This window comes from Fusarium flagelliforme (assembly GCF_020744385.1).
Source record: "Fusarium flagelliforme strain FIESC 12 MPI-CAGE-AA-0113 chromosome Unknown B0J16scaffold_3, whole genome shotgun sequence".
NCBI classification, from domain to species: domain Eukaryota; kingdom Fungi; phylum Ascomycota; class Sordariomycetes; order Hypocreales; family Nectriaceae; genus Fusarium; species Fusarium flagelliforme.
In genome coordinates this window covers 885256-899963 of record NW_025763505.1, presented here as the reverse complement: position 1 = coordinate 899963, position 14708 = coordinate 885256, and the positions used below count along the sequence as shown (strand labels likewise).

The following is a 14708-nucleotide window of genomic DNA, read 5'->3' as shown; positions in this document are numbered from 1 at the left end:
ATCCTTTACGGTTGCTCGAATGCTCGGCACGTTTGAAAAAGCGGATTCGACGCGGAGCATCAGTAGCGGAGCAAGACAAGGCTTTCTCAGACTCAAGGGCACGTTCATGTTTTTCCACAGGTCAATTTAGAGCAGAGACATTGAGAGACAGGCCTTGAATGGATCAATCTAGGCGCTGAAAGGCCTAGCCCAGGAGAAAAGCGAAGAAGAAAAAAAAAAGGGCGCAAAATGCCCATGAACCTGGAACTCTGGCTTTTTGCTTGGCTTCCATCAACAGAGTCAGTCAGTCATTCATGCTCAGTGTCCACTCACACCTCACTTTCTGGTCATCAATTGGTGATAGCGTATGGATACGATACTGGAAAAGACAGGTATTGAAGCCCTGCCCTGAGCCCTTAGCAGATGGCGCCCTGTGGGATATGGATGTATCCATTAATTATCGTGATGGGATGGGATCAATGTAACAAGCCAGTGCAGCGCAGCACCGAGTTAAACCCTTTTCCGTTGGCTAGTCCAGTAAAAATTCTTTGACGGGGGGGAGAAAAAAAAGGAAAAACAAAGGTCAAAGGAACTGAGAGATCCATTTTTTACCCGCTCCTTGCACGGTAAATCGACGGCCACTCTCTAATTTAGGGGACGGCCCCCCAAATCTCAAGCCGTTCCTTGTCGCTGTTGGCTCGAGTTGTGCCTTTTTACCTTTTTCCTCTTAGTCTAGGTCGCGTCTTTCTTTGTACCGCGAGGTACAACCGATTCATCTCCCGTAGTCTGGGCTTGGTTCCTGTTCTCGTTGTTTCGTGCCAATTAATCAAGGCTTATTAAAATAAAAATTTGAAACGGAAGGAACCAACAGAGACGCCCTCCTTTATTGTGTACTCATCAAGTACTTGGCTGTCCTGTCGCCCTTGAGTCGCCCTTCCTTTGTCAACTTTGCTTCCATTATTATATCATTATAGTAGACCTGCCTGGCCCTTGTCGATATCCTTTTGTCTCAGACCTTGTTCTGTTCCTACTGAAAAGTGCTGTATCGCACTGTATTATACTGTCCTGTACTATACTGTACCCGTGCCTCGGAGAACGTCATCTGCACTTGTCTCCACGCGCAATAAACAGCGACGGGACACACCCACGACACCCAGTCCCAAGCCAAACCAGACACACACCCACAGCAAAGTAGCACAGACGCCACCCTTTACAGATTGGGGAATCCTGCAACCTGGAAAATCAGCCGCCTTTCTACTCCTCTTCTAGCCTCTCCTCAAAAGCCCTGTCCGGCCCGGCCCTGCATCTCACTTTCACTCATATCCCATTGACCCATATCAAAGCTCGCTCGTCCGCCTACTTCGAGATTCTTTCTCTCCAAAAACAACCTCCATCTTTTTATAGCATTTGACGATGTTTGTCTCGCTGTTATAGCACCACCGTCCTCAGGGACGCATTTAAAGACTTATAAGTTGCAGCACAGCTTGAGCGACTATTACCTACCAACCATACGATACCTTCACCACTTATACGCCTTCTCACCAAATACACCTTTCTTCAGCAACTGTGATTTGGAACTTCATCATAATCTCCTGATCATCATTGGAATACAGCTTCCTCTTTTGGACTTACGACTTGACCCCCACTCTCAAACCACGCATTTCCCTCAAGTTCCAATACTCTATATACCACAATGAACACCATGACCACAAATCCAGATACACCCTGGGTGGCCCACGGCTCAGAAGAATTCGAGGAGGTCGACGAACCACCTGAACTAAACTTCAAAAAGCAACAGTTTACTGCCAACGAGTTCCAGCGAACTTCCATTCGACCTTCCACCGAGAAGTCCTCCTTGTTGACCAAGGCGATCAATGGAAACTCGGATGACGACCTGTACACTCCTCAGAACACCACTCACACTCGACAGCGACGCCGCTCTCTTGTCAGCAACGTTAGCTTCGCCTCGACCGCCGACCTTACCAGTGATACTGGCTTCACCAGCCCTTCTCGACCAAGCACCCCGAGCCCGCCTCTCCCCGAAATGGCCATGCTTCGTCTTCACCATGAGCGCGCTCCCGAGTCAACTCATGCTTCCCTTCTTGGTGCTGCTGTGAAGTTGCAGCAAGCTAAGCCCGAGGAGCCCAAGAAGCGATGCATTCAGTTTGCATGCGGCGGCAAGCCTGCTGCCCCAGCTCAAGCCCCAGCGCAGCCACCTCGCTCTCAGCCCATGGCTAAGGCCCCTTCTGCCCAGGAAGCTCCCCGCAAGTCTTGTATCAAGTTTGCATGCCCACCTCGACCTGCGTCAACTCAGAACACCCCTCCCCGCTACACGGAGAACAGCACTAGCCGCAAGGACGCTACTCCCAAGGCGTCCCCATCTACTCCCAAGCGAACTTCCGCCTTGTCTGCTGCCCCTCGACAAATTACCCCTCGCAGGCAATCTGTGTCGCGTCCCAAGTTCCTTCGGGCCGACTCTTCTGACCTCGCTACGGATAGCTCTCAGTTCCACGAGTTTGCCAGTGGTATCACCCGTGAGGATGATTGGATTCGACGGGATAGCAATGCTGTTGGTGTCAAGTTGACCATCAACGACACCCTGACCAAGGAAAACAACATCCGACGGTTGGCTACCGAGGCAGAGCAAGAGGCCGAGGAAGAAGATGCGCTTGACGAGGAGGATGCTGATGCCGACGAGGATGACGATGAGGAGGAAGATGAGGATGAGGACGAACTCGACGTTGATCTCGACGAGGATGACGATGAAGACGAAGACGACGAGGACGATGATTCCGACGGTTACCACACCGACGAGGAGACCGGATTCGCCGATTCTGATGATGACGATGAGGACGATGACATGCGCCTTTGGACTCCTGGTGCTAAGTCTGTGGTTCATATTGGATCAGGTGCCACTATGATGCGTCGACCTTCCCTCCACGAGATGCAGTCTGATTCTTCAATTGCTACCGTCAACAGCCAGCGAGTCAAGCGCCGTACCAAGCACGTCAGATACGCCGAGGAGACCCCTGATCTCCCCGACAGCACTGATTTTGTCTGTGGTACTCTGGATGAAGACCGTCCTCTCGAAGAAGCGTACCTCTCATGCCTCGCAGCTCGCCGAAACGAGAAGCTTCGTGTCATCCCTCAAGACATTGACCCTAGCTTCCCAGCTTCCGAGCCTGAAGAGGAGAATGATGGCGAGATCTTCAACCCCGTTCACCACGAAAGTGACGCCGATGAGTTCTTCGGTGAGATGGAAGACTTGCACCAGGACCGTGACCGCTCTCGTCGCCGACGCAAGAGCGAGCATGCCTCTCCCAAGCGATTCCGCTCCCCACCTCCCAAGCGTCTTCACTCGCCTCCTCCCAAGGCACGAGCTCGATCGCCCAAGCCTCTCTTCAACCGTCAATCCCCTCGCAGGGCGAAGTCACCTGCTCCCATGCGCAAGCCTATCACTACCCCCCTTGGATCTCCTCGCTGCGGCCAAGTCAACTTCAACCTTGCTGGCCGCCCCGGTCTCACCCAAACCAAGTCCCTGCCTCGTGGTGGCGCCATGTGTCACCAGCGAAAGCACCCCCGAAACAGGATGACCCACGACAACGATACTCATATCCGTGGTGCTATTGACATTGTCAAGGGCTTGGAGAGCAAGCGTCAGCGCCGCAAGGAGAAGTTCCACCAGAAGTACTGCAACCGCGCTCGTCGTGGTAAGATTCCCGAGCCCAAGCCCGTTCCTGGTCGTGGTACCGAACGTATGCGAGAGCTCGGCCTTCTGATGGCTGGAAAGAAGGACCAAACCAACTACGTCCTTTCCATCTAAGCACGTTTCTTTGCCTTTCTATTTGCATAAGAACATCATTGCTTTTCACTAGACTGCGAGACATGTCACGACGAAGATGATACATCTTACACGATTTAACTTGATGACTACAACATGTCCTTTCTCCATACACATCTCGGCTAGGTCTCCGAGATTGTTTTCTGTATATATTCATAATCGACCCTTGGATGCTCGGTATCAGCCGAGATCCGGTACATATTTTTCATTTTTCTTTTGTCAAAACTGCATAAAGCGGCCGGACAACGCTCGCTATTGGCGGAGGAGCCATTTTTGCACTGCATGGATACCCGATACAGCATATTGGTATTTCGAGGTTACTTGCTCGGCGTTGGATGAGAGGCTATCATGACATGCATCATTTTTTTTTTAGCAGATATCAATAACGAAGATGATTATCTCTGCAATTACTTTGTGCTTCCTTGTGAATTCCTGACTTGTGATTGTGACATAAATTCAGAGACGCTCTTATGGTTGAATATCTACTAATATTTTGAACCTGAGTTTCAGTCCTATGATTTATGCTACTCTTGGACGAGAGGTAGATAGTTTCGGTGGGTTGATATCAACTAAACAGATACGTTAATCATAACGGTGCTACGGTTAAGATAAGCATAAAAAGCCGAAATGATAAAGATAAATGTGTCACTGAGAATGAATGTAAATATGTTCTCGTATTCACTAACTACCTATGTTATCCTTCGTTGCTTCGTCGTGAAGAAGCCACAGACTTAGAGAAGTGTACAGCGTGACATGTCACCATGATGAGTGCCTTACAAATCAGGCAGCGCCACCCTTCTTGCCAGCTTTGATCAATGTAACGCCTCCTACCCAATCCACCCAGCTACCTACAATCAACGACGCCAACGATAACGACCCGACTCTTTTCTCTTGTGCATTATAAACAACCACGCCTTTTTATTCGAACTAATACTAATACATCGTCAATATGTGGATCGTCAACTGGTGTATGTATTTGCCCGCAATGTACCGCTTGCGACTTATTGAATGGATGGGCTGACACGTGCTGCGTATAGTCTACGATGTGCTGTCCTCCTTGGGACTGCTTAACAAGCACGCGAAGCTGCTTTTCCTTGGTCTCGACAACGCCGGAAAGACCACTCTTCTTCACATGTTGAAGGTGCGTCGACATTATACTGCTGCTATGCTGGATGGATTCTACTCGACTGGATTGCTTGATAGCGGTGGCGGCTCTTGGAGGACTATGAAGACTGACAATGGACATACAGAACGACCGTGTCGCCATTCTCCAGCCCACTCTTCACCCCAGTAGGATTCCCCTTGGAAGTATCACAATGGACTTTGTACTAATGCATCGCAGCATCTGAGGAGCTTGCCATCGGCAACGTTCGCTTCACCACTTTCGATCTCGGTGGCCATCAACAGGGTACGTGAAATACCATCACCTTCGGCCCTCAAAATAGTTATCTAACACTTTCAACAGCCCGACGTATCTGGCGCGATTACTTCCCCGAGGTCAACGGTGTCGTCTTCCTCGTCGACGCCAAGGACCACGAGCGATTCCAAGAGGCCAAGGCCGAGCTCGACGCCCTTCTCTCTATGGAAGAGCTCTCCAAGGTTCCCTTCGTTATCCTGGGCAACAAGATCGACCACCCCGATGCCATCTCCGAGGATGAGATGCGACACCAGCTCGGCCTCTACCAGACAACCGGTAAGGGCAAGGTCCCGCTCGAGGGCATCCGACCTATCGAGCTCTTCATGTGCTCAGTGGTGATGCGACAAGGTTACGGCGAGGCCATACGCTGGTTGTCGCAGTATGTTTAAGGGTGATCAGAAAGAGAGGAACGAGGAGCTAGAGAGTATACCTTACGTTACGTCTTGATGGTTAGGAGAAAGAGGATACGTGACTATCCAGTGTTTTTGCGATTCAGAATTCTCCGTTAGGCGAATGTTGACCGTGCAATTAAATTACAATTTCTTGCTACGCATCGTAGGGGACCCTGACTTTCGAAATGTGTTCTCCGTGATGGAAAAAAATGACCCCTGGTGGCGTTTGTGCTAGGATACTTGCAAGGGGCGATTCTAGAACGGATGCTCATGAACGATGATAAGCAGCGAGGGATATATCATGATGCGCGATGTAACAGCCCCAACGTCACCTAAAAGAGAAGGTAAAATCATTAATGGAAAGATCTTGGGCATTATATCTCATGACAAGAGTCTGTGGGCTCATTTGCTCACTGTAGGTGGTGATACCAGGTGTTCGATCGAAGCCTCGGTTCGCCAAGACGGACTGGTATGGAGCCCGCGGTCCTGGTACCCCGTACCATTTTCCTTCCCCAACGGAATCTACGTCATGTTACTAGAACCGTCACAAGGCAACTCAACCGTGAGTTCTTTCCGATCATAGTAATCAATTACTCTCTTAACCCATAACAACATCTCGCGACTTTCTTGACCTCAGCTTATGTTCAACTTTCGGTCAGCAATGGGTTAGAGATCCTATACATCATTAAACTCGTTCGCAATGTCGTCGTCATCATATTCCTCATTGCTCCCACGCGATCCAGTCTATGGATTTCCACCAGAAGCTTTTGACACCTCCCTTCTTCCAGATGTCGACACGGAATTCGTCGATGCGCAAGATTTAGAAGCCTTCGAGAAGGCGCTTCAAGCTCCAGATCCACTCCAAAGTCCTACTGATGAGACCGGCGCCCGGTCGCCGCGCAGTCCTAGTTCGTTCAGCGTGACGAAGAGAGATTCGCAGGTTGGACCTGGTCTTGCTGACGACGTCGCTGCTGTCGCCTCGGCCGCTGACGCTGCTTCCGGATCTCTCCCTGTTCCTCAGCATTCGGGCCAAGGAACTTTTATCACAGCGCAAAACGATTGGGCGCCTGTTAATGAAAAGGTGTATCGTCATCGAAGAGGCTCCAAGCGAAATAAGCGAAAACGTCGAGATGGAAAGGGGCCTGTTGAAGGACTTTTAGGAACACGAACCAAGGACGAGACTCGAGAAGGATATCTATACCAAGTTTCGAAATGGCCCTTGCTCATTTTTGTGTTCGCATGGCTGGGCGGGCTTGCCGCCATGTATTTGTCCACAAGACTCTATATCTGGGTCTATGAGCACTTCTTTACATGGCGAGGCCAGCGCGAACGGCTTCGACGTAACTTACGAAATGCTTCAAAGTACGAGGACTGGGTAGCCGCGGCTAAGGAACTCGATACATACCTGGGCCGACAAACGTGGAGGGAAGAGAACGATTTCGCATACTACGACTCAAAGACTGTTCGACGAGTATGGGAGCAGATGAAGAAGACAAGGCAGCGCGCTGAAGAGCAGGAGAGCAGGGGTGAGAAGAGTGATGGTGGCAAGGCAGTAGGAGATCTCAAAGCCTTGATCGAGGCTTGCGTGAAGAATAACTTCGTTGGTATCGAGAACGCGAGGTTGTACAGTCAGACTTATTTCGGAACCAAAAATCTGGTGCAGAATTTCCTCGACGAAGGTGAGTTTCTAAAACCATTCCCTCTTGCTACTTTAATTTCTAACAAAATGCAGAGGAGAAATGCATCAAGTTTCTGGCTAGCACCAAGCAGCTGGAGATGGAGCAGAAGCGAGTTCTGTTCAAGCACGTTTATGCCAACTACGGAAGGACTGCGCTCTGCCTATCTGGCGGTGCAGCTTTCGCTTACTACCACATTGGTGTCGTTCGAGCACTATTAGATGCGAACTTGCTGCCCGATGTCATTACTGGTACCAGTGGTGGCGCTTTAGTTGCTGCTCTGGTAGCCACTCGAACGAACGAGGAGCTCGACCAACTTCTTGTCCCGGCCCTCTCAGAACGCATCAATGCTTGTCGCGAATCCATTACCACCTGGTTCCCACGATGGTGGAAGACCGGTGCTCGGTTTGATTCAGTTGACTGGGCACGACGATGCGGCTGGTGGACGCATGGTTCCTTGACGTTCCGAGAGGCCTATGAACGAACAGGCCGTATTCTCAACGTTACCTGTGTTCCAGCCGATCCTCACTCGCCAACCATTCTTTGCAATTATTTGACAAGCCCTGACTGCGTCATCTGGTCTGCAGTACTGGCCTCTGCTGCCGTTCCTGGTATCCTCAATCCCGTTGTCCTCATGATGAAGACACGAGATGGAACTCTGGAGCCATACTCCTTTGGACACAAATGGAAGGACGGCAGTCTGCGAACAGATATCCCAATCAAGGCATTAAACACACATTTCAACGTCAACTTTACTATTGTTAGTCAGGTCAACCCTCATATCAACCTTTTCTTCTTTTCTTCTCGAGGTTCAGTCGGCCACCCAGTTACACATCGTAAGGGACGTGGATGGCGAGGTGGCTACCTCATGTCAGCATTCGAGCACTATCTGAAATTGGATATGAACAAGTGGCTCAAGTTTATCCGCCATGCGGAGTTATTGCCACGCCCCCTTGGACAAGACTGGAGTCAGCTTTGGCTGCAGCAGTTCAGTGGAACCATTACTATTTGGCCCAAGTCACGAGTTTCGGACTTCTGGCATATTCTGACAGATCCCGACCCGCATCGACTGTCGCACATGATCCATGAAGGAAAGCAGAGTGCTTTCCCAAAGCTCAAGTTCATTGAGAACCGACTCAAGATTGAGCGTTTGGTTGAGCAAGGACGTACAGACTCACGTCCATGGGTGCGCCGAGGCAGTATCCAAACCATTCTGAGTGAGGAGGATCTCCGAAGCATTCTCGTTGAAGAGATGGAGAATGGCGTAACTACAGAAGATGAGACAGATGGCGATGATCTCAGCGCCAATGGCCTCGGGATGAGTACGCTGGACGATGGTCCTATTTACGAAGAGCCGAAGGAGAAGAGCGATTCAGAAGCCAGTGGTTAAATGGATCGTTGTATTAGAATGCATCATACAGTATGTCGCTTTACAGCATAGTTGCTAATTATCTTTGGGATTGTTATCGTCAGGTTGGTTTGGGTGGAATAAGTAGATCGTTACCAGCGTCTTTAGTCTAAATCAAGCGTTTCATTTGTCAATCTAAATATACTTCTATTCTCGATAACCTAAGCCTTGGCCTTGATACGAACGAGCGTTCGTAAAGAACCAACTGCTCTTAAAACATACCTAGACTCGGAAATAGAGTTGTTGGCTGGCGCTAGAAGCTGATAGATTGATTTACAGTGCAGGGCTGAGTACGCTAAGGAACAGTGGCTGGACGCTGTTCTGGCCGGGTCGTTCTTTCTAAAATTGACCCCTGTACTGAAACTGTGAACACCGTGGCGCGTACGGAAGGAGCCAGTAAGTCTAGACGGCAAGTGGGGAGTGACAGATAATCCGATTACCGGCAGCCGTCAACCCGCTTCTACTATGGTGGGTGCTCTGGCCTAACCTCCATGGCAAATGCGCTGCGTGGCCGTAACTAAACGACAGTTCGACACGACACTTCCTTCTCTTCTCACCCACCCTCAAACAACCCTTCCACTGCCCGTTGAAAATACACTCTTTTGGGGCAGAGAGTTTGTTCGTGGTGTTGCAAAGAGTTTAGGTTTTCTATTCTCTTTTGTTCTTTCCAGCGGATTTGTGTGTCTTTATTTCCCAACTTCCATACTATCATACATCGCCTCAGTTGTGGGTTACGTTTCCTTTCAAGCTTTATACCAGAGTAGCCCTGGGGCTCTCTACAACCCGTCAAGATGAGTTCAGACTACTCTTATGACAACGAGGTAAGGAACTTACAGCGACTGCGCTTCAATGTCTTGCTAACGCTGCAAATAGGGTCAATTCTTCCCCTTCTTCATCCTCACACTTACCGGCCTCGTTACTGTTCCCCTTACCTACACACTCCTCCGTCCGAGTCGCGACGATGATGCGCTAGCGCCCCGTATCAAGACCGACTATAAGCCAGACAATGCGGCTACAGTCGAGTCGATCAAGACAGCGCGAAAGCGCAGCCAGTGGAGGGTCAAGCGGGCCATTTTCGTGGTGATCGGCTGGGCCGTCATGGCTGGCATGGGTTACCTCATTGTGGTCACCCAGCGAACTGTTCCTAAGCTTTGGAACCCTTATGATATTCTCGGCATCTCAGAGGTGAGCCCCGCGACAACTCCAGGACCCCGAATACATGATACTAATGCCAACTGCTAGTCCCTCAGTGAAAAGCAAATCAAGTCGCACTACAAACGACTGTCCCTCAAGTTCCACCCCGATAAGGTTCGACCTGACGCTGCCAAGAACGAGACTGTCGAATCCCTCAACGACTTCTACGTCGAACTCACCAAGGCTTATCAAGCCCTGACTGACGAGGACGTCCGCAACAACTACATTCAGTACGGCCACCCCGATGGAAAGCAGAGCTTCAGCATGGGCATTGCCCTTCCCCAGTTTATTGTTTCAGATGGTGCCGGTAAGTACGTTGTTCTCATGTACACCCTGCTTCTCGGAGTTCTCCTGCCCTGGCTCGTTGGATCCTGGTGGTACGGCACAATGAGAATGTCCAAGGAAGGTGTCCTGATGGAGAGCGCCAACAACCTGTTCCGACAATACGACGACGAGATCGAAGAAGGCGGCATCATCACTGCCCTGAGTGTTGGCAAGGAGTTGGAGGACGTTGTTAAGAGCGACAAGATTGAGACAGCGCTTTCCAAGATTGAGTCACGAATTACAGCTGATAGCGCTTGTCAACCTACCGCTTCTGGCATGTCAGTCAAGGATAAGGAGGCTCTTCAGGATCTCGATAACGGTGCGCGACGAAAGGCTCTCGCTCTCCTCTGGGCTTACCTTGGCCGTGTTGAGCTCGACGATCCCGCTCTTACCAAGGCAAAGTTCCAGGTTGGCCCTATCGCCCGTGCTCTTAACCAATCTTTCAACGCTATTACCCTGGCCTACGGCAACATCGGTCCCATCGCCAACTCGTTCTACACCAGTCAAAACCTTGTTCAGGCTGTTGCACCCCACGCTTCTCCTCTTCTTCAGCTTCCCCATATCACTCCTGAGATCGCCAGCAAGATTGAGGGCGAATCCAAGACTCACATGGCTGTCCACCGTTTCATGGATCGACCCGATGCTCAACGCAGACAGATGGCTATTGGCGAGGGTCTCCTGACCGAGGAGCAGTACGAGACTGCCATCGGTGTCGCTAAGCAGATCCCCTTCTTCCGTGTGTGCCGAGCTTTCTTCAAGGTTACTGGCGAGCGTTTCATCATTCCTTCTTCGCTTGTGTCTCTGGTTATCAAGGGTCGCTTCATTCCTCCTGGTACTGACGACGTTCCCGGCGTCAATGAACTCGATCTCGAGGACGTTGATCCCGCCGAGGATGATATTGACGCTATCAACGGTCGCAAGAAGAAGACTATCAAGGGCCCCGATGGCAAGCTCATCCCAATTGAGGAAGAGTCCATTCTCCCTCCTCTGACCCACGCTCCCTACTACGCTCGCGATCACTCTCCCCAATGGCACGCCTTCCTCAGCGACTCCAAGCAGGGCAAGATGGCTGTTCCTCCTTTCCACTTCGCCAAGTTCGACCAGCCTATCATTGATGACGAGGGCAAGCCCACTTTCAACATGCAAACTCTCAAGGCCCAATTCGCTGCTCCTCCTCAAGCTGGACACTACACCTTCGTTCTGCACGTTATCTGCGATGCTTACGTTGGTTTCGATACCAAGATGGAGGTGACACTTGTTGTTGAGGAGGCTAGTAAGGCGGCAGAGATGCAAGCCGAGGATGACATCAGTGAGCCTGAGGAGGGTAAGTTACAATCGGATTCTAAGTCAAATAACTATGCTAACTATTTTCCAGATTCTCTCGCTGGACAGATGCACCAACTCAAGACTGGCCAAGCTCCCAAGACTAAGACTCGCAGAAAGGATTCTGACGACTCAGACGATGAGAGTGGCACAGATGAAGAGGAGGATGACGACAGCAGCGCAACAAATACAGATACCGAGGACGAGTCATAGACTGGCTCAGGTCTTTGATTTGTGGATATAAAAGAACCGTAATCAATATTTCATGAACGAATTCTGTCAACCCTCGAGCATGATGCGTGTATACGGAAACAAACAATCCTTAGTGTATGTATGTATTGGAAAATGGGAATTAGCAGAGGAAGATGATAACCCTTCGGTTTTGGGCATATGTTTCTAAGCCTAGAAACAGGTAGGGAGTTTAGGAGTTTCCTTGAGGCACACGTATTGCTTAGTGTGCTCGTTTCTCAATTCACTTAAATTATGTCCATGTCCACTCCTGGGTTCAACTTGAAACTAGCTTTTGAAAGTAAATACCTGAAGTTCATCTTACGGCAAAAAATAAGTTAACAGAGCAACAAACGTGATCCATACGCCCGAATTACCATCCTTTATATCGATCAACTTGGTGCCTGTGAGGCGCGCTTCTTGTTTCCACGCATTATTTACAGAATCCTTGTTCTTCCAACATACCAGGACCTTGCGAACACATAGTATATAAAAGTTTCAACGACGCAAGTCCAGCTTTCGTCACACACCCAGATTTTCTCAACACACTCGTACACCGCAGACCTCAACGCCCTTGCCTTCGATGCGAGCGGATCGTTCAAAGTACTTGATTGACAGTTCGCGGATGAAGAGGGCGTCGGCATCGCTCCAAATGTCAAGGCCCATGCTCTCAACAGCGTGGCTGTCTACACGAATAGCGTCTGCATCATCGGGTCCGAGGTCAGAATCTGAGGGACGAAGTGGTGTTCTTTCAACCGAGGCTTGTGAGAGACCCTCATCGTCGTCATCTTGGTCAGTGTAGGGCTCATCCTGGCTGTCAGCTAGATCAGCTAGTACAGATAGTATTTGTGTTGTCAGGCGGTGGAAGTAGGCAATGATGGCGAGCTCAAATTGGGCCTCGCCCGAATCATCAGGTGCACGGCGACTGGAGTTCAAAGAACCAAGTGAGTCCGAAAGCTGCCCGGAACGAGAGCCAGGGCGAGGCATAGTCATTGATGAAGGGCCAAAGTCGGCGAGCAGGGACGCATCGTGGGCTGCTTCCTCTTGCTGTTCCGAGCGTAATTGTTCACCAGCGCTGGCCCACCACATATAACCATTGTATGCAAAAGCTGCCCAGGTCAGAGGTTCGACGACCTTTTCTACTGCATCGTCTCTTGGGTCACGGACAATGTGGTTTGACTGAGTAGAGACCCTGCGTGTGAAACGCTCTTCTTCGGGAGATTCTGGAACCGTGCTAGGCGTCTGGTTGGTAACCGCGAGACGAGAAAGACCGTTCTTCAGAGAAGTAAAGCGTCGAAGATCTCGCTGAGTAGCCTTGATCGGTTGCCCACGAGGACATTCCACCACGGGCCAAACCCTTTCTGTAGCATTAGACGAGTAGTCAGGGGGCAGAGTGATCAGCATATCCCATAGCGTATCCTTCATGGCAAGGATGCTGTCAGTAGTACATGCGATCCAACCGGAGCCTGATTCATCGTCTATTACATCCTCGTCATTCTGTTTTTTCTTGGAAGCCTCAAAATCGTCCATGAGGAAGGGGATGTCGTGAACACCAATGGAAAAGAGTGGTCTCAGACGTTGTGTTGAGGCTGAGGTAGGGAGTATATCGGTAACAGACAGGGGTATGTTGGAAAGAACAGACAGATTATATACTGAGAAACATCTTTAGCAAAAGACCATGCGAGGAAAGTATGCGACTTACCAAAATCACAAACTTCATGGACTGGGGCATGGCACGATATTAGAATACGCTTCCGCAACAATGCGGCGCGATGTATGGGAAAGATGAGAGGACCAAATTTGTCCAAGAGACTGGTCAAACTCCAAGCAGGGTGGTATGGAGAGAGTTTGTTTCCAGGTTGTGTTAGAGCGGCGCCATCAGAAGCTGATCGGTTGCGGTTATGGGTCTTGCGTTGAAATGGTTGTGAGATGAGGGACGGAGAGCTCACGGGGGTCTCTCCTGACAGGCGACGGTTGCCATTGCTGGCCTTTTCACGGTTTGCAACCCAGTACTCCTCGAGTATGCTCGTATTCTTGCGATCTTCTGCCAGCTTTCTATACAAGACGTCAGCCAAGTCCAACTGCACATGGGGTTAGTTGATGCGTACGCAGCCATTTCCTTCAATCCTTCAGCATGCCTCCAGGCGCGACCCAAGCGACCATAGCTTAGGGGAACCAAAACTCCGACTGCAAACATTCTCGCATTTCGTGCCTCCTCCTCATCGCAAGGCATATTGACAAAGGCGCTGAGGCCGGCATGAACGCTATCATGGACGAAGTAGATGAGGTCTTCCGAGACTGTATGCAGTCCAGAAGGAAGAGACTTGTACTCCACGAGACCTTCGAGGTCAATGCCTGGTGCATTTTGTTTCCAGAGAATTGTATATCCGGCCTTGACGTCGAAGTGAATGAGGAAGAGAGCATCGATAGGAGGACGGTCGGTAGGTTGATTGGAAGGCATACGGACGGAAAGCGAGGGTTGACCTCGGCGAGGGGAAGCCATAGTGATTGGATTATCGGGAGACGCGCATTATTTGTCGACTGAATAATTGAGTGCGCGCGAACAAGCGAGCGCTTGAGTCGAGGGTTTGTGAGGGGAAAGACAGGCGAAAGATAGAATGTGATAAGTGATAGCACGCAAGCGAGAAGCGAATTGGAGCAGTAGGCGAGTTGAGTTCAAAGATAGACGATGGGAGGTTCAGGAGATCTGATGAAGCTGTATTATTATATTGAGCGATAGAGCGAAAGCCAGCGACAGTCACAATGAATTGGACACAGCCCAGTTGAGGTGGTGTTGAGTTTGATGATGATGGGCGTGTTGGAGTTGAGTCTGGCTTACAGTGGTTACATTAGGTGCCTACCTCTAGACCAATAGCTCCAGGTAGCTATCGATAACAGCGATTTATCACAGCATCTGATAGGCGCT

The 14708-nt window shown here is 50.2% G+C and overlaps 4 protein-coding genes across 4 annotated transcripts; 3 read left to right on the top strand and 1 right to left on the bottom strand.

Annotated features, from left to right (window-relative positions):
• Window positions 1–4491: 4491 nt before the first annotated feature.
• B0J16DRAFT_336865 (ADP-ribosylation factor family-domain-containing protein) lies at window positions 4492–6000 on the top strand. Its single transcript, XM_046127288.1, has 5 exons — window positions 4492–4788; window positions 4858–4961; window positions 5071–5110; window positions 5163–5228; window positions 5286–6000. Exons 1-5 carry the CDS (start codon window positions 4770–4772, stop codon window positions 5624–5626), a joined length of 570 nt encoding a protein of 189 aa, XP_045984228.1. The 5' UTR covers window positions 4492–4769; the 3' UTR covers window positions 5627–6000.
• Window positions 6001–6184: 184 nt separating this feature from the next.
• Window positions 6185–9002, top strand: B0J16DRAFT_90817 (acyl transferase/acyl hydrolase/lysophospholipase). The gene is made up of 2 exons (XM_046134671.1): window positions 6185–7308; window positions 7362–9002. Exons 1-2 carry the CDS (start codon window positions 6330–6332, stop codon window positions 8693–8695), a joined length of 2313 nt encoding a protein of 770 aa, XP_045984227.1. The 5' UTR covers window positions 6185–6329; the 3' UTR covers window positions 8696–9002.
• Window positions 9003–9086: 84 nt separating this feature from the next.
• On the top strand, window positions 9087–12045 carry B0J16DRAFT_90757 (Sec63 Brl domain-containing protein). Its single transcript, XM_046134670.1, has 4 exons — window positions 9087–9534; window positions 9587–9898; window positions 9956–11555; window positions 11607–12045. The coding sequence occupies exons 1-4, from the start codon at window positions 9505–9507 to the stop codon at window positions 11765–11767; spliced, it is 2103 nt and encodes a 700-aa protein (XP_045984226.1). The 5' UTR covers window positions 9087–9504; the 3' UTR covers window positions 11768–12045.
• A 27-nt stretch (window positions 12046–12072) lies between these two features.
• On the bottom strand, window positions 12073–14605 carry B0J16DRAFT_336858 (uncharacterized protein). The gene is made up of 3 exons (XM_046127287.1): window positions 13891–14605; window positions 13485–13837; window positions 12073–13434 (listed from the first exon to the last, which is right to left on the bottom strand). The coding sequence occupies exons 1-3, from the start codon at window positions 14283–14285 to the stop codon at window positions 12323–12325; spliced, it is 1860 nt and encodes a 619-aa protein (XP_045984225.1). The 5' UTR covers window positions 14286–14605; the 3' UTR covers window positions 12073–12322.
• Window positions 14606–14708: the final 103 nt, after the last annotated feature.